Genomic DNA, 27,598 nt, shown 5'->3' on the forward strand with positions numbered 1-27,598 from the left:
ACCCGCAGTCTAACCCTAACTCTCCCCTCCCGCAGGCTACCCCCCTCCCTCACCCATCGGAGCCTAACCCTAATACTTACAGACGGGATGCCAGTGGTCGGGATTCAGGCCCCGGGATTCAGTCACCGTTATTCTGAGCACCTTCATCCCGACCACTGGGATGGTGACTACCTCTCCTAGACACTGAGTGTACATCCACAGGAAACATGAGCAATTATTGTAAAGTCATGTCCCAATAGAGCTGCATTCCCACCTAAGTGGTTGCATAGGGAAAATGGGTAAGAGCATGAGGAACAACCTGAAGCTGCTAAATCTGTGACTGCGGCTCATGACGAGACCATTCACTTACACCTCCCCTCTATGCAGCGTCCCACAGTTGCAGCATTTGCTAGGTGATTGGAAGGAACAGATTAGTAACCGAAAGTATTGCAGCTTTACCTTAAACAAGTACTGATTACTTTGCCTTATGCTTAGGTTAGTAAGAAAATAAAATATACTTGATATATTCTGAATGATGACCTACGAGTGACACAGGCACTACTGAAACAAGACCCGGTTACATTATTATGTAATCTTTCATAAAAGGTTAAAAAAAAAAAAACAGACTCAGGGAATAGCAACCACAATTTTACCGATACAACCCAAACGAATACATCAGCACTGCGCAGGTTAATTCACGTCACAAAAGTAACACTGGCGATGGAGTGATGCATGCTGGGAATGGGGTAGGTAGCACACGTGGCCACTTTTACTTACGGTTACATTTGAAAAGCGCAAAATAATATCAATGGAGAACAATTCGGAGGGCAGGACCAGTACTAGAAACAGAATTAGCAATAAGAGGGATAAAATTAAAAATAAAGCCACTGTATGAGCCCCATTCTTGCCAGGACGGGGGGTAAGGGGGGGCAGTAAGTACATAGATTCTCCTGGCAACCCGAGGAGCGAGCATGACGGGTGTATATAGCGTGCCAGGGGCTCCAGCTGAGAAAGCACAGGGAGCCTGGGGGCCAGGATGTATTTCTAGAGATGTGACTACCCACAGATAACTGTGAAGTTACCCATCGCAACCAATCAGATTTTTGCTTTTATTGCCAAGGTGTACTAGCTAAGATGACAGCTAGAATCTTATTGGCTGCTACGAGTAACATCTCCATTTCTGCAATTATCATTAACCTTTATCAGTATTATGCCAACATAATAAGCAGCACCTTTCTAGAAAAGGTTTCCAATCCTGTCCATCTGTCCCTGGTCACATTAGAGCTTACGCTATCAATGCTCTGCCACATTACACACACACCAACATTAACCGAACAGCATCTTTTTTTTGGACTGTGGAGGAAATCCACCCCAAATAAGGGGAGAACATACAAACTCTGCACAGGTAGAAAGAGAACTCATGGCACCAGTGGTGTGAGACAGCAATGTTACCCCACTGTGCCTACAAGTATATGTCACACTTGTCCCATCAATGTATGAATAGAAAATGAAATACTGCAGGGAATGGACTGCCCTAAGAAGCCATAGTGAGCTGCAGGCTAACCAGCGGTGTGTATTGGATAACGAGAAGGCACAGATGTATTACCTGGGTTTGTTTGGTGGAAGTTGTCGACTAGGCCGCCTCAGTGACGGGTTTGGCTGTACCTTTATGGAAGTTCTTGGAGAGGAGCGAGCGAAGGGGTCAGGAGCCGGCGGCTTCTTGGGGACTTTTTTCACCAGCCGACTCACCCACTTCTGCTGCTCCTCTGTGGAGTTTGCTAGTAAAAGAAGGTTTTTTGCCATCGAAATATCGTAGTTTACTGAAAATAATGAAACAAAGCTTTAGAAGTCATGCAGGAAACGTGGCAAACTTTACATAGAACATGAACACCAATATTGGGAAGCTGCAGGCACACATTATGGCCTGAAGGGGAGTGACATTACAGCCATCCGTATGGTACAGCATAGGAAATGTGCCATCGTAGATTAGTGTTACAGTAGGTACACCAGGCATATATGTGGAGGAAGAAAAATTGCAGACAGAACCAGATGGGGCATTGATTTTCTTCCAGAAAAAAAAAACATCAAGAAATTAGTTGGGCAACTTTTTAAGAGTAACGTTAGAAAAGACTTTACTGAAAGAGTAACATGTCTTTAGAACAAGCTTCCAGCAGGTTTGCAAATAAACACTGGTCCGCCCTGCAAATAAACCTTAAGGGTGTCACCCGGCAGCTAGTAAAAGGCAGCATTCATTACAGCTTAAAAGGGTAACTGCAGCCAAAATCTAAAAATGAAGTAACGGGTGGGCTTATAATTAAATAGTTTAATGTAATTCCTCCCCCAAAACCAAACCAAACCCAAAATCTAAAAATAAAGTAATGGGTGGGCTTATAATTAAATAGTTTAATGTAATCCCTCCCCCAAAACCAAACAAAACCCAAAATGCAGCCAAAATCTAAAATGAAGTAATGGGTGGGCTTATAATTAAATAGTTTAATGTAATCCCTCCCCCAAAACCAAACAAACAACAACAGAAATAATCTGTAAATGTTTGGTATAGCAGGTACACTGGGGTTGCCACAAGTGGGATTCGGCTAATTTCAGAATGGAAATACTCCTGTATGACGGGGGTGGTGCATTCCAGCCACATGTTAATGTGTCACCATGGCAGCAACCAAGCACTGTACACTGTTTTTGGGGTTATACCGACCCTCTGATCCACACTCCAGGCTTAACCCACCTACTCTTGTTCAGATTAGGTATACGGGGGTGCCTGTGGCATGACCTGGGAAACCTGAACTGTTTGAGTAGACAGCCTAGTAGATTCAGCTCCGGCCCTCGGTGGAGGTGGGACAGGTCAGACATACCTTTGCAGGGTGCTATCATGTCCTCTTTCTTGTCCATGTGGTCCTTGTGGCATTTGATATGGCAGCGCCGGCATTCTAAGGCAGCGGGAGGTTTGAACATGTGCCACAGGGGCTTCATACAGGCATCGCAGCTGGTCGGGAAGTGGTACAGCGTGGGAATGAACTCGTGCCCCTTGTGACACATATAATTTGACTTCTCGGCAGGATCCACTGGGAATTCTTGTTCTTTTTTACTTTCTCCTTCATTGTCGTATAATATCTATGGAACAAAAGAAAAATACAGGAAGTTAACAAAAGTGCAAACATTCGGTCATCAATACAGACGATTCATGTAGCTGTATGCAAGCAGCGGTCTCCTACAGTCCGCCACAGAAGGGGCTCGAGCAAGTCTCTGTTTAGGAATCTCTTAAGAATAATGAACATATTTTAAAAGTAGATTAATCTTAAAAGCATTCAATGTTCGTTCATGATTTTGCAGTTACGAATTGGAACTTGAAAAAGTAACATTTACCAGACAAGTCTTGTTCAACTTAGTTTAGATAAAGCTGCACCTCATTTTTTAGACTATTTAATGAATTGGAAAAAAAAAAAATCAAATGGACACTGTAAAAGCAGCATTTTGTTTATGGTTTGGGAATAACCCGTGCAATATCACCTCTAATCTGAGGGAAACATCGGGAATGAACACGTAATAAAATACAATTTAGGAGTCCATGAGAAGGGTTTTAACTTGCCTGAAATATCCGCGGGATTTCCTTGGCGTCTGCTCGATATACATCTGTCTGAGTGACCTGCCGCACATGGAACAATTTACTGTAAACATAGAAAAATACGCAGTTTAAAAGAATGACCAAGACGCGCAACACGTTCCAAAACTACAGGCGTATCAGTCACAAGCCTGAATGAACCAATGAGGATCCCTCAATCCTGCAACTGTAATTTGCAGATTTATTTTCCAGCATAGAAGGAAATATAATCACTGTACCCATAAAAATGAATGACTTTAGAGTGTCTACACCACATCTCATAGTATTCAGCTACTAGCGAGGACCTTAGTAACCAGATGGGAATACTTACTCGATATCTAATACCATGTACGGGTTGGACTGCTCTTTATCCTGCTCGCTGTCATAAAACAGAATTTTCTTGCTGCTAACAACCACATACTGTAGTAAGGAAAGCAAAGGTTAAAACATCAGTTTGCACAGGAGGTAACCAATTAAAAGGTCAACAGAAAAGACATTACATTAAAATCAAAATTTACATTTACCAATACCGCGCTCCGCCTCTTGGTGTGGAACGCTGGCCTTTGAAGCAACCGGAGGCTAAAGAAGCCTCCGATCGCTTTAGAGGCAAGTGTTCCCAGTGATGCACTGCGCGGGTGACTTCATGACGTCACCCATGACGTGAGGAGCCTGGATCTAGTTAGATCCAGTCAGCGAGCAGGGGAGTGGGAGCGCCAAGCATCTTCAGGTAAGTTCTGGGCTGAGGCCAGCCTGGGGGCGCTGCATACGGGGCCAGCCTGGGGGCGCTGCATAAGGGGCCAGCCAGGGGGCGCTGCATAAGGGGCCAGCCAGGGGGCGCTGCATAAGGGGCCAGCCAGGGGGCGCTGCATAAGGGGCCAGCCAGGGGACGCTGCATAAGGGGCCAGCCAGGGGACGCTGCATAAGGGGCCAGCCAGGGGACGCTGCATAAGGGGCCAGCCAGGGGACGCTGCATAAAGGGCCAGCCAGGGGACGCTGCATAAGGGGCCAGCCAGGGGACGCTGCATAAGGGGCCAGCCAGGGGACGCTGCATAAGGGGCCAGCCAGGGGACGCTGCATAAGGGGCCAGCCAGGGGACGCTGCATAAGGGGCCAGCCAGGGGACGCTGCATAAGGGGCACTACTTCTGCCTGGGGGCACTGCATAAGGGCAAAAAAAAAACTACAGGGGGCAATGTATAAAGGGAAAAACTACAGGGGGGCAATGTATAAAGGGAAAAACTACAGGGGGCAATGTATAAAGGGAAAAACTACAGGGGGCAATGTATAAAGGGAAAAACTACAGGGGGCAATGTATAAAGGGAAAAACTACAGGGGGCAATGTATAAAGGGAAAAACTACAGGGGGCAATGTATAAAGGGAAAAACTACAGGGGCAATGCATAAAGGGGAAAACTATAGGGGGCACTCTATAAAGGGCACAAATACAGGGGGTAATGTATAAAGGGGAAAACTACAGGGGGGCAATGTATAAAGGGAAAAACTACAGGGGGCAATGTATAAAGGGAAAACTACAGGGGGCAATGTATAAAGGGAAAAACTACAGGGGGCAATGCATAAAGGGGAAAACTATAGGGGGCAATGCATAAAGGGGAAAACTATAGGGGGCAATGCATAAAGGGGAAAACTACAGGGGCAATGCATAAAGGGGAAAACTACAGGGGCAATGCATAAAGGGGAAAACTATAGGGGGCACTCTATAAAGGGCACAAATACAGGGGGTAATGTATAAAGGGGAAAACTACAGATGGCAATGTATAAAGGGGATAAATACAGGGGCCACTTTTGACTGAGAGCCAGTGGGGGAGCAGCCTGAGACCTGTCGAGCTGGAATGGTAAGGGAGGGCAGTGTTCTCCCCAGGCTGTTTTTTGCGGGTGCACCACCTGGCACTTTGGGAGCCTGCAAGTGGGGACAGTATCTGGGAACTGTATAAAAAGGACCAGATCCTACAGACTTTGCAGCTTTTCATAATCAGACGACTGGGCATCTAACAAGAGGATAATTAATATATAAAATGTTATTTCAAGTTTATATCATTATAAGGTCAGGGTTTAAAATATTTATGATTGTGAAGGCCCCACCCGGCTACTTCTTGATACAACTTGGCTTGAAAAATGTTCTGGGGAGAACACTGCAGGCAATCTATGTGCTCTAGGTGTGGGCAGGGAGAGTGCCGGGCTGGGGGGGGGGGGGGGGGGCAGGGGAGAGGAGGATGGAAGATGAAGGGAGGGCAATATGGGAGGGTGAAGGATTTGGGAAGTGACTGACGGACGATAGGGGGGAAGGTGGCAGACTCAGCGGCATACTACGTATAAAAACGTGTAGCGGGCACATTGAAATTAAATGTTCCGTGACATGGTGATCTCCGTAATAAAGAAAAAAATATCTCAACTCTTCGCATAGTACTACAAACTTAACAGAAGCGGGCACAGTATTAATACATGACATAAATAACCACCCCTCTTAAGTGAAAAGTCTTAAAAATTACAATGAAAACAAAAAATGAAAAATAAAAAGCAGCTTATCCAAAGTGGGAAATAAGTAGGGTGTTTAGTGTTTACTAAAACAAATTTTGAAAATGATATTCCAAACATACCACAAAAACAACAATAAGATGTAAACGTACATAGTAAATAAATAATTTTTTTTTATTTAAAAAGGCGGGAAAAAGTATGATACCAGCCATTCCCCCACGTTCCAGGGTTCCACACAAATCATTGTCCAACAAGAACCAGTCCAGGTTGTTTCCAGCAATATAGAACAGGTTGCTACCAGAACTCATCAATCCATTTTGGGTGGAATATCACAAACAAATCCTGATCCCAGAGACGATTACATACCTGGTTTCTTAATATATATGGCAAAGCTCTAGTCTGGCTTGCTGGCAGTATATTGCCTACGTGTGAGTAGGAGTGTGCCAGACATTAGTGAACAAGCTCCCATAGAAAGCAGCGCTGAGTGGGTTTTAATTGTGATATCCCACACAAATTTTTTTTTTTTTTAAAAACAGATGTTCGTTTTTCCTTTAAAAGGTAAGATTAAAAAAAAAAATGTTACTACAAAAACCCTTTACATTTATTGGTACATCAATTCATATAATAAAAGATACCATTTTGACCACACCAACAAAATATTGGTTTTACCTACTTTAAGAATATATATATGGTACTTGCTTTCCAACATACAATTCCACACTGCAGATGGAACCAAGGAACTAATTAAGCTGTAAAACAATTTAACCTTTGCTCCTCACGAACCCACCTTTTTAATCCAGCCAAACTTCTTGGTGTTGCGGACAGGGAGTGACAACCATCCCTCCAGCCTGGATTCTGTGGGGACGTGAACAAAACAGAATTAGCCTACAAAACAGCAGGTGTGCAAAAAAGACAACACATACTTATGAACCCATGAAACGCGTGGTCCGAGCAACAACAGAAGAAAAGCTGCAAGCATTGCAGGCAAAGCAATCGCACAGCAAGTCTGCGGCTTAAATTCATTAACAGTGCTCTCTCTTTCTATCGCCTGCATGGAACGTGGACCAGAATGGTGTTATAATACGTATGACATTATATCAATGTTGGCTATAGAGCGGATGGTGGTAGCCCACAGGTATAAAGAGTCTTGGGGGGGAAAAATGTCCTATTTGTGGCTCTGTAAATGCAGGCAGTATAACGTGTAAGAACTGTGCTAGAAAACGGCGGAGTGCTTATCACAACCAATTACGGATTGCGACCTTGTCATTTAGTAATAAGAACTTCCATTCACGTCCTTGTACCATGTGATATTTGTGAAGTGGGTGGTGTTTCAGTGCGGCCGTTCTCCAAGTGTGCGAGCTCGTCATGGGCAGCAGAATAGATTCTAAATAGTGGCTAAATATATATTATTTCTGAGACCATACTGTTCCCCTCTGAGCGGAACATTATTTGAAACAGTAAGGGGTCTATGTACTAAGCCTTGGAAAGAGATAAAGTGGAGAGATAAAGTACCAACCAATCAGCTCCTGTCATTTTTCACAAACAGACTGTGCAATGACAGTTAGGAGCGGATTGGCTGGTACTTTATCTCTCCACTTTTTTTTAGTACATAAGACACCACAATTTGAAAAATGACATTCAGAAGCCGATTGGTTGATACTTTGTCCTAAATGGATGTTTCTTTAGAAAGCTCCTGACAGAAAGGAGGACATAGGAGTTCAGAAGTGGGCAGCTTCATTAATGATGGGAATGTTCAGGTTAAGTTATTAATAAGGCCTAGGAATAATATACCGCCTCCTTGGAAATTATAGCTCTCTCTCCGATATTAAACCATGTGTATTTGGCCTTCAATATAAAGCCTAGAAGACTAGGATCGGAAGGGCCTCATTCCTAATGTATCCCTGCACAGGACGTACCTCAATCGTTGCCATGGTTATATGGTTTGGACCTGGTCAGTTATGGAGAAGTTCTGCAGTGAATGCACATTACACATCCTCACCCTGCTATTGGCCCCTCCCAGACATTAGCAAGGTATGGCGAGTGAACTTTCAATGTGATATTTATATTAGATGTCCCTCCACAGTCAATGTTTTAGTAATAATGGCCAATGCCAGATGCTGTCTATTTGCCTTCTCATTTTATTTATTGTTTTTAATTGTGTAAATGACAATGTAAAAGCAAAGAATATTTACCCCTGAACCAGTCACAAATCGCATGCTTCATTGGAGCATATAACCAAACGTTAGAATTATATTAACAAAATTAGTAAACATCAAAATGCACAAAGAAAACAGAAAATCCACCTAGACCCCTCCGGCATAAAAGCCCCACAGTCACTGATCCTCTACAGATCACTGGTTCCTGGCGAATTCACAGCCTACACACTTATTAGTGACTGCAACTCCACAGTAATGAATTACCCATTGGTGTCTACCATAGTAATGTTAAAATGAACTATGTAGGACAGACAGGAAGCATTTTTACTATTTTTCTGTGGCTGGTGACCAAAAACACTGAGTGCTCAAGTTTATAGTCTTACAGGAAACAGCCATGTGAAATGGATTTCTGTAGCTGCTGAAATGAATAGTAACAGTATATATACCAGCCTTTATAATACATACATGACTAAAAGTATGGTGTGTTCACTAAATTAGGACTCCTAATTTAAGGCTTTGTTGGACTTAATTCTTCCCTTTACAATACGCAGATCCACATTCTGCAATCTTAATACAGAAGCATTTTGCCAGCAGTGACTTACACTGAATATAGTGCAAGATAGATTGTGCAGCGTATCCTTCAATAGTGGAGGCAGCCATTTTGTGTGCTGAACCAACATCCATAAGAACACATGTCCAAGCTCATAAAATGGCTGCCTCCGCCGGGTGTAGGCAGTCACTTTGATTTCAAGAACAACACTTCAGCCGTAGTACATTATACATGCAGTCAGTATCCATGCCATGCCGACTCCACTACAGCGGGTATACGTGTGTGATTAGGAGAGTGGAACAAGTGTTAGACAAGGGCCAATGACGATAAGTTATGGGGCCACACGGTGCAGCACACTGTTGCATAGCGATGTCACCTGCGTTGTCATCGCTATCGGGATCTGTAGGGGCTCGTGCACTGGGCTCCTCCTCTGAGTCACTATCAGAATCAGAGTTGAAAAGCAAGCGAGAACGGGAGGGCTTAGTGGCAATGCGGACAGAGGTAGAGGAACGCTGATAGGTGAATGACATGGACTCCGTAGTACAGGACTGAGTGATGTGAACTGAGATCCCAAAAACAGAACCGGAAGGAAAAGTGCAGAAGAGGAGTTAAAAAAAAAAAAAAAAAAGAGAGATATTGTAAGTAAAGATGGGGATAAAAACAACAAGTAGTATTAAATACATGTGAGCACCAACGTTCTTGACAAAACATATATGATGCCTTCAGAGATTTTATATATATATATATATATATATATAATTTTTTTAATACTATACTAGAGTGCTGTCCCAGGTTTTCGGGACTCTCAAAATGAACAACTAAGTTGGAATTGCTCTAAAATGAAGGAAGTGCTGCAAATACTTTTTCTGTGTTAATGTTAAATTATTATTAACGTCCTGACTTGTTACTGATCAGCGCTTCCTATGCCATAGCTCCGATACAGGATGCACTTCCGGGACGCCCAATCTCTCTCTCCGTAAGGTTTTTTTTTCGAAATGCGTCGACACTAGACTGTTGAGATGACTGCATGAAGCCAATGTCAGCCAGAATGCCAGGAGAGCCGTACAGAGAGAGTGGGGACTGTCCAGGCAATCTCCAGCTTGATGGTGCCACAAAGAGGACCATCAAAGGAGGTAACCACAAATTACAATCTTACCTAAAATGTTCCATCAAAAGGGAAAACAAAAACTCACATGGAGATAGCCTTTAACGAAAGTCACTACTGTTCAAGACTTTAAAAGACAAAAACAAATCTAAATTACACATGAAGGGTCACTTTTGCAAAGTTGGCTTAACTTTTTTAACTGGGTAGATACGCTCTCTGCTAAGAGTATCTAATAGTACTTGCAGTAGAAGAATCTGAAGTATAGCTTTGTAAAAAGGATCCCATGCAGGAATCTGTATACGTATGCCCAGTCCTAACCCTATGTCATATCCCAGACATCAGAAGTAGAAATCTCTGGCACAAATAGCTTTTTACCCTGCGGAGAGGAATGCATGCCCAGGAGGGGGCGATTCCTCTGCTGCAGGTCCGACCAGCTAGGGTGCTGCAAACGTACAGACGTAGCTCCGCAGGAACTTTGCTTTACGAGATTTACCCACTTGGTCTGTAGAATCGCAGCCTGTGCTGCAAACTGGTTTCTTTGTGAAGGTGAGGAGGAGGCACCGCGATGTTCCCAAAGATTTCAAACAATGAAAACGTATAAAAAGGAATAAGCACAATAAACTAGAAGACAGCACATATGATAGATCTACAGCAGGAAAGGTCTCACACGGGAGCCCATCTTTTCCACTTGAGGGGAAAAAAAACCTGGCATCTCAGGAGATATAGAACAGGCAAAGTAAGAAATAGCAACCAGCAAATGAAGGCATACAGATGTGACCTTGCCCATGTAGCCTCAATACACCACGCAGCACGACAGGCCTGGCAAGAGTGAGCCGCCAGATCCCGCGATACTGCGTCGGGGATCTTTTTCTTTTGCCGAAAATGCGATGTGACTAGAGCGCGCCAGAAGACTGTGCCGATTAATTTGACATGCGACACTTGAACGAGTACATCTGTGTCCAGCGGAGTCGGTAAACACCTGGGCGTGGAAAATAACTGCGGCCGCGGCAACGTAACACTTCGCATGCTGATTTGAGAGACTCAGTCGCACACAGATATACAAGCGCCGCATATCAAATTAATCAGCACAGTCTGCTGGTGCGTCCTAGTCACATCGCATTGCGACTCAGATGCAAAAAAAAAAATGCCAATCGCTAGCAAAGTCTCATGGGATCAGGCGCGCCGAGAGGGGCTTTTTGGCGCGGCTACAGTAAAGACGAGTGAGGACACAAATGTGATTGTAAGTGCCCTATAATAGGCGGTCGGAGCAGAGAGGACATGAGCTTTACCTGGGTACCCATCATCATCGGCATCACCGTGCCCGCTGCCGATACTCGTGCTATCCATGCCAATGTGAATGGACTGTAGCTGTGACCGAAGCTGCTCTATGTCGCTGTCCTTGCTGTCTAGCGCCATCTGCAGCTCAATACGGACCTGGCTCTCATCTGCTATTTGCTGTAAAGAAAATAAAAATTAAGTTACTTGGAGACCACGAGCAGGTGGCATGGAGTCCTAGGAGGCGCTCTATTTGGTGCTATTAAATGTGTCTTTTGTTATTGTAAAAATCTGTCCAGTACAATTTAAATTGTAACATACACATAGGTATGGCTATTTAAGGCATCTTTAATACAACCAACTCATTGGGGAGCCTCAGAATCCCAATTCTAACCTGCCTAGGCCTCAGTTCATTTACCAGGCTCCGTTCCGCAGCTGGTTGTGGACCCTACAAGTCCTTACCGCCTGCATCTCGTTCATCTCCTTCTGGTACTTGATGACGAGATGCGAGAGTTTTTCCCTTTCGGACTTCAGGTCTAGTTGCAGCTTCCTGTTCTCCTTCTCCTTTCTGCGCACATCAGTGTCTGGTCCGCCCTTGCTGGGAATCTTCCTGTTCATGATCTCCGCAAGTTTGTTCACAGCCTAATGAGGGAAGAGAGGGGTGGGGGTGGGACTATATTCAGGAATATGCTCACATTGTATAAACATAATGATTAAGTACTATGGCTTTACCATAAGAGAAGTTCAATTACACTGTACAACAAATACTTTTAATTTGTTTCCTTTCTAAAAATAGTCATACATTACTAATTTCAGGTCAAGAAAAACTAAAATGATTTCAGAATGTTTTTACTAGCTCTATTTTTTTAGCTATATTACTTGCACTATACTGTATGTACATTAGTAATATAGTCATAGTGAAAAGCTATTTTAAAATAATCTGATATTTTCTTGATAGAAAATAAATAACAGTTGTTTTAATTCAATAAATCACAAATAAGAACACAAAACGAAACAACATACAGCATACGAAACAAACATACAGCATACGAAACAAACATACAGCATACGAAAGTACTATGTAATATAGTGGCCTATTCATGGGGGTGCTTTCTCTTTGCTTGTCGCTTGTACTCCTCTTCTGGGGCATCTCTTGTCACTGTCCAGCAGTAGTGATCACCTACCCTGATATCTTTGTCCCATTGCTGAAATGTCTTGGTGGAATCGCTCACTATGCTTGTCACTCAGTGCACCACAGTTATCTTGTGTGGGTAATCCCATGAATCGCATATATTTGAATAGGGGAGGGGACAAATTACTGATTCATTTAATTGGGTCATTAGGCCCCGCCCCCTCTGCGCGGAACGCAGATTGCTAAGATTCCCTCCATTCTGCCCACTTCACTAGGAATACCCCTACATCGTCATAAATGGGCTATATCTCGGAACTCAGAGCTAACAGAGTTTTACATGTCATATTCATTCTTTGCATGCTGAAATCAATTAGAAGTGACTATTTTCACATCGGAAACATTTTCCTTGTTGTGCAGTGTTATTTATTACCCAAGTTTGCCTCCAGTCTACGTAGCTAAAATGGCTACATGGTTATTCGGTAATCTAACCTGAGTCTTTAGAGTTCTCTCATTCAATAACTGCTTCTCATACAGAGCTTTAATGGCCATGATGCTGGTTTCTTCCTCCATCAGATGTTGAATTTCTGTAGGTGAAAAAGAATGACATTTTACAGTGTTGGGGAAAATTTTTATTTTTTTCCCAAATCCATTATTCTGAGAGAAGCCCATTATATCATGAAGACACGGACCCTTATCTAATCACCTGCCAGTCGCAGGATCTGGTAGGATTCTGGTGCTTTTCCCTGTAGATTTCAAGTGGCAATAACTTAAAACGGCAAAACCAGGTTGGTTATTGTTTTGAAATTACTGCCACTTAAATCATACATGCCTTGATTTGAAGGGGATGCTTGAAAAAGGAGGGCTGGAAAACAGAGCACGACTTCCTCTGTATTACCAAGTAGGAAGACTTACGTTCTTGGGACTCCTTTAGTCTGTTGTTCAGATCCTCCTTCTCGTTGGCCAGGTTGGCCACATCGGTAGTTAGTGTTTTGTTAGCATCTTCAAGCTAAAAAAAAAAAAAAGTTAAAATTGGACAACGTAAAATAAATCACATCGGTGTAATGTGCATTCACAGGTAAAACTCTGCGTGAATATTTCGATTTCAGGGTCTCAAAGTTTAAACTGGTGTTTTGTTAGCTCTTCAGGGAACTCAATTATATATAAACTACACAACAAAAAAAATTATTAAACTACGTCCTTGCTAACGCCATCATTTAACCCTGCCCCATTTACGTACAGAACTTATGGTGGCGTATTTCTCCGTGAGCTCCTGTTTGTGACGGGCCATCATCTCCTTGATCTCCAGTTCTTTCATGATCTTCTCCTTCTCCAGGTCAGAGTACTGCTCCTCAGCGATGGAACGCGCCAGCTGCTCAGAGTCGGCCTTAGTCAGTGTGATTTCTAGCTGAGCAGCCAGAGAATCTCTGAAACGTGAAATATTCTGGGATGAGTTTGAAGATCTCATTGGCCGGATGGAGAATAATTCAACTTCCGTGAACCATTGGATCAGTAAACTTGACTCACTTTTCAACAAGAGAACCAATCTGAGCATATAGAGGGTCAATAACTTGATTAGTAAAGGCACATCTATTTCACCGTGCTGATAAGTATACGAGCAGAAAACACATGACCAATCTGACCTGTGTTTTGTAACCTTAATCGCTAAGAGGACTTCTCACCTCTCGTCCTGGAGCTCCTGCACCTTCTGCTGTATGTCCTTACAGAGTTTCACCTTCTCCTCACACTCCTCCTTCAACTCCCGGACTTGGGTCTTGTACAGAGTCTTTACAAGGAACCAAATGAAAACTTTAGGGCTTTAGATCTCAAAACATAGGTACATAGCACGTACAAAGCAATTAATGTCAATATTCATTCAACAAAATTTTTTATCATTATAGCTTCTAAATCAACCGCCAAACTTGGTGGAAGGGTCAACATGGGCTGGAACCTAGGGTGGTAGGCTGTGCCACAGAACCATATCATCAGCCCCTCCTCCATCAATTTACCAACAATCACCGTAGAGTGAGCTTTGGTTGAGATGGTAACGAGAGTTGTAGATTGACAATAGAAGTACAGAGAAACTACATATGTTCTTGAGGGCTGAAGCTAGCCTGCCAGGCAAGGATGTGAATTCTGGGTATGAAGCAGAGATCTACTTACAGAGAAATATTGTTCCGCCTCTAGTTGGTCCTGAAGTTCTTTCATTTGGCCGTCTGTGTCTTGACGTTCTCTGCACAAAACACGACAGTAAAACAGGACAAGTCTAATCAGAGATCCACTACCCGACAGTCATTTTCTATATTATCTATCCCGCACTTTCCAAACTACTTTCAAATGACTGTACTTTATTAAGGGAGCAGACATAAGTCACCAACGTACGCAGAGCAACCGGTTGAGTGTCCAAATGAAAACAGACGGCTCCTAAGAGCATGAGCCGGAGAGGCTGTTTCTCAGAGTCGTTTTGGGGCCAATATTGCTGTATGTGTGTCTGTGTGTGTGTGGCCGACGTAGCAAATCAAATCCCAGACACAGAATACAGGTCTGGGACATAGAAAGGCAATCTAGATTAAAGCAGCTTCATTAGTGATGCAGGCTTGGCCGTTATTTATTTTATTTAGTTAATATCAAAGTGGTCCCCGGTTTTATTCTATGGTCCTGTCCTAAACAGTGTTAGAAATGAAAGGAGGATGAGGGAGCAGTGTGATTTTATCACCAAGGTGATCAGACAGGTCAGGGATGTACGGGACGGTTTCTGCGGGCGTCTTACTTGCGCAGCTCGCTGTTCTGCTTGTCCATGCTCGCCCTGATTTCAGTCAGGTGGTTGATCTCCTGCTTCAGCTGTTTCTCCGACATCCTGAGGCTGTTCACCTGCTGCAGCTGCATCTTCAGGTCGTTCTGCGTCAGGCTGCGCTTCTGCGTCTCCTGTTCTGTTTTCAATGTCAGGTTTTTAACCTAACAAAAGCATAAAAGTCAAAATAGGAATGTCACTACTGTGTACATATAACAAAAAGATTACTTTCAGCAAAAACACCCCATATGCATAAAAAAATATATATATTGTTATTACGGTAGACTACTTTGCAGATAATAGAATGTAAGCTCTTACAAGCAGGGCCCTCTACCCTCTTGTGCTTCTCCCTACTTTAGTTTCATCTACTTCATACTCACCACTAGGACACCTAACACTTGGATGCTTATGCTCTGTTGCTTATGTTGGTGTAGTGATGTCAGTGGGGCCGGACCCAGAAGGTAGGTGTTCCCATGGGAACTCCTCCGTCTGGCAGCCACGCCTCCGGCATGCCCACCAAAGAGGGCGTGCTGTCAATCGACAGCACGCCCCCTTTGGTGCGAGACCTGGTGCGACGGCTTCCCCGTCGCTCCCCGGGTCTCGTGCATGCGCACGACGGAGCTCCCTCCGTCGAGCGCATGCGCACTAGGGCACCATCGCTGAGCGCTCGCAAGCGGGTCTGTATCAGGCCCAGAGTTCCCACTTGAAAACACAACTACCAAACTGATTCAGTGCAATACAAGATGTTACATAAAGTTTTACATCTTTGTAAGGAAAGGGCCAGTTCTCCCGTTACTAAATCACATGATCACTACGTCTTGCGCAAATTAAAGGAAGGATCCTCCTGACTGCTGTTGGGTTACTTACGTCCTCAATGAGTTTGTCTTTGAGGATCTCCAGCTCGTTGATCTTCTGTCTGGCTTGTTTTAGGTCACAGTCCAGCATGGAGCATTGCTTCTCCGCCTCTAGCAGGTTGTTCTCCAGCCTTTGCTTGGATATCCTCTCCTCTTGCAGCTTACGTTCCATGTCTGTGGATGGAGAAAGACTTCATGGGTTATTGATTATTACACAAGTGCGGTCACAGCGTACAGAGTAATGTATGTAAAGCGTTAGCTATGGACAGAATGCCCTGCGCTGGTTGACAGCTCATGCTGGTGTTTGTAATTTTACATCTGGAGAGCATATTACTATTCCGGCCTGCAGAAATGACAACAAGATGTCTACAGCTTTCCCAAAGAATAAAATAAATATATAAAAATGCAGTTAAATTTAGTTTACAATATTTTTTGGAACAATGAGGTTTTCTCTAGGGGATAGATTGAGATCTGAAACACGGAGACACCATTTGGCTACTGTTTCAGCTCTCACAAAAACAAACTTTAGCACTGCACAGAAATAGGACAAGTTCTGAGCAATGAGAATACGAGCTAAACACATTTGTAAGAATTACTGTCTTTAAAAAGCTCTTCGAAGATAAAAAAAAACAACCTACAGGTGCACTAAGCACTGAGTGATTCTGCTGGTCTCCCTTAGCCCATGTACTAAGTTTCCTGTTCGCATAATATTCACACTGAACACCAAACTATTAATAAGTTTGACTCGCAATGTGGCGGTAACTGTCAGTCATGTGCAGAACACACGCATATTAGCAGAGAACTGCAAGTGATTGACAGTCACCTTTGCTGTGACCAAAGAAACAAAAGGGCAGTGACCAGCCCCAGTACTAGACTGGTTACCTCTCTGGGAGACCAGGACCATGGAGCCCCCATATGTCACTATGCAAACCAGCCTCAACTGGAACCTACAGGCTAATGCCTCTGCGCAGGAATGGGGCACAAAACAGTGTTGGCCAGCCTGTGATTGGTTTTCACTACAGCAGGGGACCTCTACTATCACCCTGTTACAGTGGGAACCAGGCGTCAGAGCTCTTTGGCTGGTTGAGGATTTCGAAAAGGGCCAATGGGAGAAGAGGATACTTGTAATTGAACGGTTATTCGGCTGGGTGTGCTTTTTTTCCCATTGAGACCATAAGTATTGCCAGGTCTTTAATTAAAGCCATGAAGTGCATATACCCAATGTACGCACAAATCACTTTTCATTCATCAGACATGCGTAGTAGGGTTGAGCTAATGTGCCATATGGTGGCAAATTTTTATGTTACACTTTGGGAAAACAGACAAAGCAATGCATTCAATTCGATTGGTAACATACAAGAGATGAAGTCACCCGACATTAGATGGCAAATGAATAAACGGTATGTAGTTATGTGACTGGCGGCCGCAAGACCGCCGATCACAATCCCGACGGCAGAATGCTGGCAGGGGATTTATGACAGGGATCAAGATACCGACGCCTGTCAGAATCCCGACGCTGGAATCCAGGATGATGCGGGCCCGAACGAGGTGAGTACGGGGCGCCCGTCCTGTTAGCCGCGGGAGGGAGTTGGGTTTAGGGCACCCCGGGGGGACTTAGGGTTAGGCACCCCCCGGGAAGGTTAGGCTAGGAGAAGGGGGTGTTAGGGATAGGCGCCCCCGGGGGGGGGGGGTTAATGTTAGGCACCACTGGTGTCTCCGTGTTTCAGATCTCAATCTATCCCCTGGAGAAAACCTCATTGTTCCAAAAAAAGATCGTAAACTAAATTAGCTTCAGGGTGCGGGGAGGGGGGGTTAGGTTTAGGCACCCCTGGGGGGAGGTTAGGGTACTTACCTCACACTGTCGGGATTTCCATCTGTCGGGCTCACAGTGTCGGGATTTGAACCGGCTAAACAGCCGCCGGCATTACAACGCCATTCCGAATAAACTTGCTAAAAAGACTTTTATTAAGACTATTAATACTGTGTTAATGACTAAAGCCCCCATAATGTGAAATATTTAGATATAAGAAGTGAACTTGATGGTTAGTGACCTCTGGATTCAAGTTTTTAATATGGGCATGGAGCTACGCGGTGACCGCTCATACCCTTACAGGCAGCGGAATGCTCTTATTTACAATTAACATTTACATACATAGCAGCAGCCTATTCCGGTGCCCTTTACAAATACATTATATTTTCTGCTGCAGAAACGCAAGACATTCAGTACTACAATTTGTGACCAGCACAATATTATCCAGTAAAACACATATAGGGGTATTCAATATGGAGCGAAAACTTCATTTTTGCGATGTTTTCGCCCCAATGACGTCATTTTCTGAGGTTTTGGTTTTACACCGTATTCAATTTCAAAGACTTATCGCAGGTTCGAAAAGTCTTTGATAAAAAACGGGAAAAACTTTTCACCATTGAATAGGTGGTGAAAAAAAGTGCAGAATTGGGGTTTAGGGGTGCAGGCTTAAAAAAAATAGCCTGCACCCCTGGGAATGACATTTTAAAAATAACTGTCAAAAAAAGTTTTTTCAAAAAAATAGGGACACCCCAAAAAAATAATTTAAAATCTTAAAATTTGGGTGAAAAAAAAAATTGGGAAAAGTTTTTAAAAATAGGGAAATAGGTTCAGGGCTATTCTGCAAGTAAGCGGCCGGTGTATTCTAGCATAGGCTATTAGCGGCAGGTGCATAGTTGCAGAATTTTTAAAAACTTACTTTAGGGACATAAAAATATGCTAGTACCCATTTTCGTGTACCCCAAAATTGATGGGACCACTTAAAAAAATGAAAAAAAAAAACCTAAGTGCTCTTCTGCATCACTTCTTCAATGTCGGGAAAAAACACCTGCTGCGGCTATTTAAATCTCCGACTTTCATTTGCAGGCTAAAACGGGGGTACTCATAGTGATCCCCCATGTTTTTACAACTTTACGGGGGTCCTACAATTTATTCCAGGAAAATTTAGTTTTTTTACGCAAATCCCACTTCGCAGCTTCCCGTTTTCGTAGGTTTTATATTGAATACGGGGATAAAGCGGGCGCGCGCCCGATACTTTATCCCAGGAAAATCTCCGATGTGGAGGGAAAAGTCCAGCACTGACTTTTCGCTCCCATATTGAATACCCCTCATAGTGCTCAGTGGTAAAAAGAAGACCGTGTTCGGAATGTGTGTGCGCTATATAAATAACTGGTACTAATAATAATAATAATAATGTTGTTGTATGTTTTTGTGGTGGCAGAATCGTTCCTCTGGTGCCGGATTTGGGCACACAATGCCACGGCAAAAACTACCATGAAATTGGCATAGCTGACCATCTGGCACACCGCGTAATGTTTACATTCACACTTTGCAATGCTGCAGAGAAGCTTAGCGGATACATAGTAAGACAGTTGAAGGGGTTAATTAAAAACAAAATCTGTAAAGCAGCAATAGTCCAGCTAAATTCCATCTAAATCGTCTGCTGCCTGATGACTGCATGGCTTTATATAAAGATGCCAGGCCTAAAGCCTGCAGACTGTGGTCTGTGTTTACTTTGGCACAGGTATAGCTAAACCTTTGTCTCTCAATTCCAAAATGTGTGGGGTCCAGTCATGGCAGAGGAGGCGGGATTAATCCTTCCGTGTCCCTCGCAGGAAGAATCAGACCCTGACTTCATCTGACCTCTTTCAGCCCCCCCCTGAGCAGAGAGCAGGATGAGATTCCTGTGGCTGTGCTTTAGGGTAACTAACGATGGCATGTTGTGCGTCACACTTATGGTATTACAACCATTCCCACACACACAACGGTCCTTCCAGGACAAAGCATTAACCTCTACCCTGCCAGAAGGAACTGCACTGCTGAAGAGCGGGGATTCTGTATAACAATAAGCAAGTTAGACAATATATACGGACCAATATTGCTCATTCTCTCAGCAGTAACATTAATTCTTTTCAGTAACACACAGTATTCCCCAGAGTTGGCTGAAGGTTCTTGAAAATCAGCAGGAGGTACAAATACTGTAAGAGCTCCAGTCTGGTGTCTACAAAGAGGCAAAACTGGGCCAGAAAAAAAGGTTGGAAATGCTAAATTAGGTTCAAGTCAGCGATTTCTACCCTGTTAGTAGATGAGAGTGATGGAAGTGTGATTTTCTAGGGCATGCATGCATCCGAAATCATTTTGGGGTAGTTTGCGAGACGGTCGTTGTAGCAGTCTCCTCTGGCAGCAGAATGATACCTCAGATTCTTCCATAGACATGTACTGAGATTATAGAAACACAACAGAGTGTACACAGTGGAGGGATTAGTGTCAGTACAGCCAAGAGATTGCCATGCAGTTGCAGTATACTCTGTCACAGCAGCACTCATCAGAACCTAAACAGTTGGAGAAACTGGTTCCTCATACCGAATAGCAAAAGCAGAATCTTTACCAGACTCTTGATGCACCAGTAATCCAAAGATTAGTTTGAGTCCATCTTGCATTCAGAAAAATGTCAGCTAGTATCGCAGCATTCCAGGTTAGGTGAATGCAGCTTTGGTGGAAGGCTTTGGAGCAACATATCAAGCACTTATCTGTACACAGGTTAAGAGTTTCAGGCCTTTACCAGAGCATACCGAAGAATGGACAAGATTCTAGAATGTCCATCATCTACAGCATGTAGGACAGCTACGGCTCTCCAGCCAATGTAGAACTACAAGTCCAAGCATATGATTAGAACGTGTCATCGTAGGTGAATTCATCTCATCACTCAACACTAATTCCTGCCATGCTCTCAGATAGGCACATAGATAAAGCATGCTTGCAGTCCATAAGGAACCAGCTAAAGAGATTTGCATTACAGCGCCTACCTTTCATGGCCTCAGACTTGGTCTCCTCGATAGACTGGTAGATTTTGTTCTTGTCGGCCAGCCGTGCCTTGGTGGCTTTGTGCTCTGCTTCCTCTTTCTCCACGTTCTGCTGCAGCGCCTTCATCTTATACGTCATATCAATCTCCAGGTTGTTCTTTTCCTAAAATAGTGTAAATGGGAACATGGTTAGTAAAGCTACAACTGCATGGAAGAAGCTCTCAGCGTCCACCTACAGATGTGCCCACATACATCTATCCTCCGTGCGCCACACAACACAGGAGCTCAATGTGACTCGGTAGCGCCGAACGTCTTTTCGTGTGACTTTGTACCTGCAAATGCGTATTATGTGCACAGCAATGCGAACAGATAGCACAAGCAGCTCCTGCTAATTAAAATGATATGCGGCATGCCTATATTGTGTGTGTGACTGCGGGTGTATCTGCACACGAAACGCTACGTTACAGTCTCTGACACTATAACGTAGCATTTTGCAAGCAGACACACCTGCAGTCACACACAGAGAACATAGGCATGCAGCATGTCATTTTAATCAGCAGAAGCTGCTTGTGCTAGCTATTTGCATCGTTGTGCGAATAAGACACATTTGAAGGTAAAAGGACGTACAAAAAGACGCTCGGCGCTACCGGGTCACGCCACTGCATGGTGCGACTAGAAGGGCTGTTTAACGCGCCAGGAGGCTAGATGTATGTGGACCCATCTGTATTATTTTCACGCTTACATTAATTGAGAACAAAAGTAAAATAAACACTATACATGAAAAGCTATTTTATAAACATTACAGAAAATGCATCTTTATAACAGCCGGGAAGCCACTGATCACTTACAGTGGGAATTTAATGCCTGGGAATATAGTTAACAATCAGGTTATCCAATACTTTTTGACAGACACAGGTACCATTTAGGAAATGTTTACTACTATTATACTATGTTTAGCTACTATTTTGTAGGCCACTCAGTATTTCTACAAGGGACCGCGTAGAAGCGCTGTGCTGAGGTGGGGTAACACTTCCTAGGTTTAGAAACTATTCGTCCATAACCAGTGACTGTAATCCTGCCCCTGGGAATATTCTCCTGAAGTGCAGAATTGCTGCACAGGATACCACCAAAATGCCCTGACCTGGTGGCAGAACAACAGCGGTAATATAAACGAGATAAAACATATATGCATAATTATAATAAAAACCCATACTAATAAAACCTATAGTCTGTCACAAGCCCAGAACCAGCAATGGTCATCGCTTAACATGTGAGTGATGGATCAGGCTAAGTAACGTTCCTGGAGCTCACATATAATATATACATATATTAAATAGTTGCATTATTGAGACCTATTCACTACATTGGTTTTAAATAGTGTTCACACAAAATAGGGGGTCCATAGTTATGATAGACCATTATTTTATAACATTCGGTCCATGCACAAGAAGGTCCATTTCCACACCATCCTCCCTGCACAAACCGCTCACTCCCTTCCAGTAGTACAACCACCCGTAGAGAAGAAACCATGGATTGAACTTTATGTGGAAGTTACTCAAACCTTCAGTTCTACCTCTACCAGCGTTGGGCTAGGAAAGATATTCCCAAAAAGAATGGAGCAACAGATCTCACCTTCTCCAGAGCTGCTAGCCTCTCCTGTAGCTGCCTCTTCTCGTATTCGGCACGGGACATAAGATCCTTCCCTCTCCGCAATTCATCTTCTAGCACTGATATCCGGCCTGCACACAGAGCGGTGAATACAAGATTAGACTTGTGTCGGCGTTACGATAACGCCATTCATTTGTCATCCTTTATTTTTGAATAATTACTTGAGGGCACTATCCAGAACTCTACTAATGTCTGGTTAGAAAATTGGATGATTTATTTTTAAAAAGTGGCACAAAAACATCTAGCTACTGTACCTTGAAGGTCGTTAATGATCTCCGAGCCCTGTGACCGGTCCCTCTTCTCTGACTCTAGAGCAGACTGAAGGTTGATATAGTCCTTCTCTAGCTTCAGCTTGGCATTCTCCAGCATGCAGGTCTTATCCTGAATCTCGCGGTTATTGGTTTCCAGCTGTTGGATCTGTTTGGACATTTCGTTTTGCGTTTTCCGTAGTCGTGCCGACGTGTCCGATTCAGTACGCAGAAGAGCATTGGCTTCATCCAGCTGAAAGGCGGGAAGAGGGGTGAAATCGGGCACTTGGCATGAGGATGGCCATTTTACAAGAAAAGGGGAACGCCGGGAGGGACTGAGAAGTGCTCCCCACTCACCTGTCTTTGGAGCTGATTCATTTTCTCATTGGAAATCTGGGAATTTTGGTTTCTCTTCTTCAGGTCTTCAAGTTGATCCTTCAGGCTGTTCACTGCAGGAAAGGACAACAGATTTCATTAAAAGCGACAGAAACTAATTGTATTCCCAAAACAAGGATAACGTATGGAATCTCTCACTGCAGGTTTTTAACAGATAAACCCATAACAAAAACAAAAAAAAAAGTTAATATCCCACAATACACCTTGTCAGTATCATAAATATAGATCCTTCCCAGAGGTGGACCCCATGGATTACTGCAAAATTAGGTCTACTAACTTGACCCTTCTCGGTTAATGAAAGAAAGTACAAAACAATAAAAATGTTAACTCTTTGTTAAAACAGAAGTCTCTATTTTATCAGAACGTGCTTGAGGTCGTATCTCCGGGAGAACATAAATACTGTAAGAGACTATGCTAAGAAGGGCAAACTGTGCATTGCTGTAAAACTGGAGGGGAACTGGTTTAGGGGAAGTTTCAGGAAAAATAAATTAGCTGATACAGTAACAAATGATGGGACATCAGGGCACAGAGTAAAAATAGGGGGTGTGAAACATGCAATGGGAAAGACATAGGGGGTCATTCAGACCCACTCGCGAGCGGCAGTACGCTCGCAAGTGGGTCGATGGTCCCCACTGCGCATGCGCACGACGGACGGAGCTCCGTCGTGTGCATGCGCGAGACCCGGCGAGCGAAGGACTTTCCATCGCTCCGGGTCTCGCACCAAAGGGGGCGTGCTGTCGATGTTGATTGACAGCACTCCCTTTGGTGGGCGTGCCTGCCAGACGGAGGCGTTCCCATGGGAACGCCTACCGTCCGAAGCCGGCCCCACTGACATCACTAGTGATGTCAGTGGGAGTGATTTTGGCTCTGATAGAGCCAAAATCACTCCTGGCCTTGCGGCTGGGAAACCCGACCGCAGTGTTTCCCTCGCAAGTCCGATGGTCGCGATGGTCAAGACCATCGCGACCATCTTTTTGCACGCTCGTATATGCTGTGGGTGGTGACCCACAGCTATACGAGTGTCCAGGAGAACGCTCCATATTAATGGAGGAGGGCCCTGATTCAGAGCGAGCGCTCTGGTCAGAGCGTCCGGCTCTGAATCAGGTCAATAATGCGTTCCTAAAATTGAAAAAATAATGTTTTAAATCAGATCAAGATAAAGATGGCTAAACTGGACGCAGTCTGATTCTGTGTTTGGCAGCTGCTCAGCGGTCTATCCCTTACACAGAGCATACACTAGTATTCATCCAGCAGCATCCTAAGCGTTACACATCTCCCCAGTGATTCCCAATGAAGGGTCTTATACTTTCCCAGTTATTGAACATCCCAGCTGCACTACAGGGGGCACATACTGCGCGGCTCACACACCTTCATGCTCTAGGCTGCGCTTCTTCTCTGCCTCATTTTCCGCTTTTCTTTGGTACTCTGCGTTCTTGTGCTGCAGCAGAGCCTTCTCGCGCTCCAGCTGGCGGCTGCTAGACTCCAGGTTCTTCCGGGAATTCATCTGCCGGCGGTGAGGAAGAAGAGGAAAGCGCACGTCAATATGGGAATAGTAAAACATCCCGTTCCGATGAAAGTGCTAATATAAAAGTGTATAAGGGAGCAGAACCAGTGATTTACGACTTGGGATTTTGCTTAGGACTCGGTTTGGTATAAGCAGGGAAGGGGATAACTAAATGGCACATTCTGCAGAAGACCTGACTGCAATCTCTGATAAAAATGATAATCGCAAGAAAGGATAGCAGGACGTATCCACAAGAAGGGACCCTGAAACCTGGTAACCGGTACCCGCTTGTTATTATTCGGATTGCCAGGAGTGCAAACACAACGCTGACTTTACATCCTGATTCTGGTACGCAGGCTTTGGGCCCCTCCTATTTCTATTATAGTATTCATGTGAATTTATATGCAATTTGGTACACTGGCTAGTCACAGCCTAATTTACTCTATTGCTGATGTATCTGTTATTCTGCAATATTACACTATATTGTGCTTCTTCTTCTCTCTACACATGTATGAAACCGTCTCGAAATACCATCTTATGAGAAAATGAATACGTTTTTTGTCGGTTTTATCGCCACCTGGTGGTCACACAAATATTATTTACTAGTCTCGAATCCTTGTTAGGGGCATAAGGTACCCACGTGTGTCTACTAGAGGCTGCTATACCGGGTGCGCTAAGGTGTTGTATTGTTTTCATTTTTTATTGCAAGAATTACCTCTTCATCCAGCTCCTTCATCGTCTTCTCTAAGCGAGAATTTACAGACCTAGGAACATTACCATACAGAGACTTAATATGCATGATATAAATTATAAGCATGAATGGAAAAAAATATCATACTGGCCAAGTAATCTATAGTAATCATCTAAATCTTCTATTGAAATAAACAGCAACGGTAACTGAACATTATAAAAATGCTCTCTCATCCCTACCAACATTTACAACTGGAAAATCAGGAGCTGCTAGTCCAGTGACGGGTAACAAGGGGCTCACCGAGCTTTCGCCCACAGCCCCAGCTTCCTTCTGCTTCATAGTCTGCTGCCTGCTGATATATCATTACAGTATAGGTGTCATTTCCTTTGATTAAATGTATTGTTTTAACTGGAGTTTAGATGGTCGTCCCTCTTCTGCCCACACCACACCCAATTCACATAAACTGGGCACATACTGTATGGCAGCTATCTACGGTGAGACTTTCTTTTCATACTTTCAGCCCATGCTATTTTGTCATTGCTATAATTTAGGGCTATGGTAATAGCATGAGTGTGTATGGCCACTCTGATGAAAATCCATGTTTGATTAGTTGCTATCAGTTACACAATAAACCCTATTGTGGTGTACAAATGTGACATAACCGGATGCGGATTTAAAGATCAACAGTATATAGACAGTCAATAGGTCAACAGGGTCAAAAGGTGACTGTTAAATGGTTAACCTGGACAAAGGTCGGCAGGGTCGAAAGGGTAAAAATGTCGACAGGGCCAAATAGTTACCATAGAAAAGGTCAACACATTTATGTTTTTTTATTTTAACCCTAATCCTCACTGTAACCCTAAGCCTCCCCTTAGTGCCTAACCATAATCCTCCCCCTGGTGCCTAACCCTAAGCCTCCCTCTAGTACCTAACCCTAACCATCCCCTTCAGCAGCCTAAAGCCGGCTACACACTGTACGATGTGTGCACCACTTACAGTAAAATACTACTATACTAGCATGTTGTAATGATTGGTCCAGTGGTAGTTCTAAACCCGTGCCGCTGACGTGTTTCCTTGTGTAATAACACAACTTCATCTGAGGAATTATTAAAGCTAAAGAGACAAAGTTCCTATGACCTGTATAAAGGTATTCAGTCTACAATGTTGTGTAATAATGTGGCCACAGAACTTCCTAGTGACTAACTATCCATGTAAAATATACAGCAGGCAGCACATATGCCATATAGAATGAGGACATGTCATCTAACGCGTTTCCTTGTGTTATAACACAACTTCATCAGAGGAATTATTAAAGCTACAGAGACAAAGTTCCTATGACCTGTATAAAGGTATTCAGTCTACAATGTTGTGTAATAATGTGGCCACAGAACTTCCTAGTGACTAACTATCCATGTAAAATATACAGCAGGCAGCACATATGCCATATAGAATGAGGACATGTCATCTAACGCGTTTCCTTGTGTTATAACACAACTTCATCAGAGGAATTATTAAAGCTACAGAGACAAAGTTCCTATGACCTGTATAAAGGTATTCAGTCTACAATGTTGTGTAATAATGTGGCCACAGAACTTCCTAGTGACTTCAACTATCCATGTAAAATATACAGCAGGCAGCACATATGCCATATAGAATGAGGACATGTCACCTGTATTTGTGCTCCAGGTCGTCTTTGGCTTGGATCTCATGCTGGAGCTTCCCTTCCAGCTGCTGGACAGCTTTCTGTAGCTGCGCAGACTCCTACACACATTAATAGAGAGAGAACACAATTCATGGGGCATTGTACTATACACACACACAGAGCAGCAATTCCTGCTCGCAGCATCCCAAACATTCTCGTATGCTCAGCTCTGTGCAGACGCCTGTTTATTACAGGATAGATCTTTCTCATAGAGTGTAAGTTGGTGATCAGGACCCTATTACCTTTGTATCTCTTTGCTAACCCTCTTTGTTTATTACCTTATTTGTTTTCAGCTGAAAAGCGCTATGGACAATGCTGGCACTAGATAGTTAGCTAATAAAATATTTCAGAACTCTTCTAGATACCAAAACCATAAAGGTGTTCTCCTCGCGTGGGTGGATATATCTAAGATATTGAAATATTACTATTATTTATTTGCTTATCAATAAAACATGTACCCGTCACCTGTAGCTGGGGAAACGGACTGTGGTGATTGCTGCTCATTACAAACGCACTATACGCCGTTCACAGCTCCACTATAGAACTCTAAGGAACAGCGTTCATAGAGCTATACTGCAAAGCATTGGATGGATTTATCCCGACAGGTGTCGCCGTGC

At 43.6% G+C, this 27,598-nt stretch overlaps 1 protein-coding gene across 5 annotated transcripts in view; it reads right to left on the reverse strand.

The window, feature by feature from the left end:
• The window catches only part of ROCK2 (Rho associated coiled-coil containing protein kinase 2), a 179,335-nt gene that overhangs the window by 5,049 nt on the left and 146,688 nt on the right, over positions 1-27,598 (reverse strand). For 2 of the 5 annotated variants that reach the window (XM_088444606.1, XM_088444607.1), the window contains exons 11-33: positions 26,949-27,040; positions 25,304-25,352; positions 24,453-24,588; positions 23,046-23,137; positions 22,695-22,941; positions 22,405-22,511; positions 20,776-20,935; positions 15,956-16,116; positions 15,068-15,252; positions 14,461-14,530; positions 13,980-14,083; positions 13,538-13,724; positions 13,213-13,306; positions 12,790-12,884; positions 11,631-11,810; positions 11,183-11,348; positions 9,165-9,350; positions 6,870-6,937; positions 3,924-4,012; positions 3,581-3,659; positions 2,847-3,105; positions 1,586-1,799; positions 757-818 (exon numbers count right to left, since the gene is read on the reverse strand). In XM_088444606.1, coding sequence (XP_088300732.1) covers positions 785-818; positions 1,586-1,799; positions 2,847-3,105; positions 3,581-3,659; positions 3,924-4,012; positions 6,870-6,937; positions 9,165-9,350; positions 11,183-11,348; positions 11,631-11,810; positions 12,790-12,884; positions 13,213-13,306; positions 13,538-13,724; positions 13,980-14,083; positions 14,461-14,530; positions 15,068-15,252; positions 15,956-16,116; positions 20,776-20,935; positions 22,405-22,511; positions 22,695-22,941; positions 23,046-23,137; positions 24,453-24,588; positions 25,304-25,352; positions 26,949-27,040 — 3,054 coding nt within the window. In that variant the 3' untranslated portion in view covers positions 757-784. The remainder of the gene's footprint in view (positions 1-756; positions 819-1,585; positions 1,800-2,846; positions 3,106-3,580; positions 3,660-3,923; positions 4,013-6,869; positions 6,938-9,164; positions 9,351-11,182; positions 11,349-11,630; positions 11,811-12,789; positions 12,885-13,212; positions 13,307-13,537; positions 13,725-13,979; positions 14,084-14,460; positions 14,531-15,067; positions 15,253-15,955; positions 16,117-20,775; positions 20,936-22,404; positions 22,512-22,694; positions 22,942-23,045; positions 23,138-24,452; positions 24,589-25,303; positions 25,353-26,948; positions 27,041-27,598) is intronic. The other 3 variants (XM_088444608.1, XM_088444605.1, XM_088444609.1) reach the window with 2 other exon arrangements.

This window comes from Taudactylus pleione, unplaced genomic scaffold (assembly GCF_031769625.1).
Source record: "Taudactylus pleione unplaced genomic scaffold, aTauple2 ptg000367l, whole genome shotgun sequence".
NCBI lineage: Eukaryota > Metazoa > Chordata > Amphibia > Anura > Myobatrachidae > Taudactylus > Taudactylus pleione.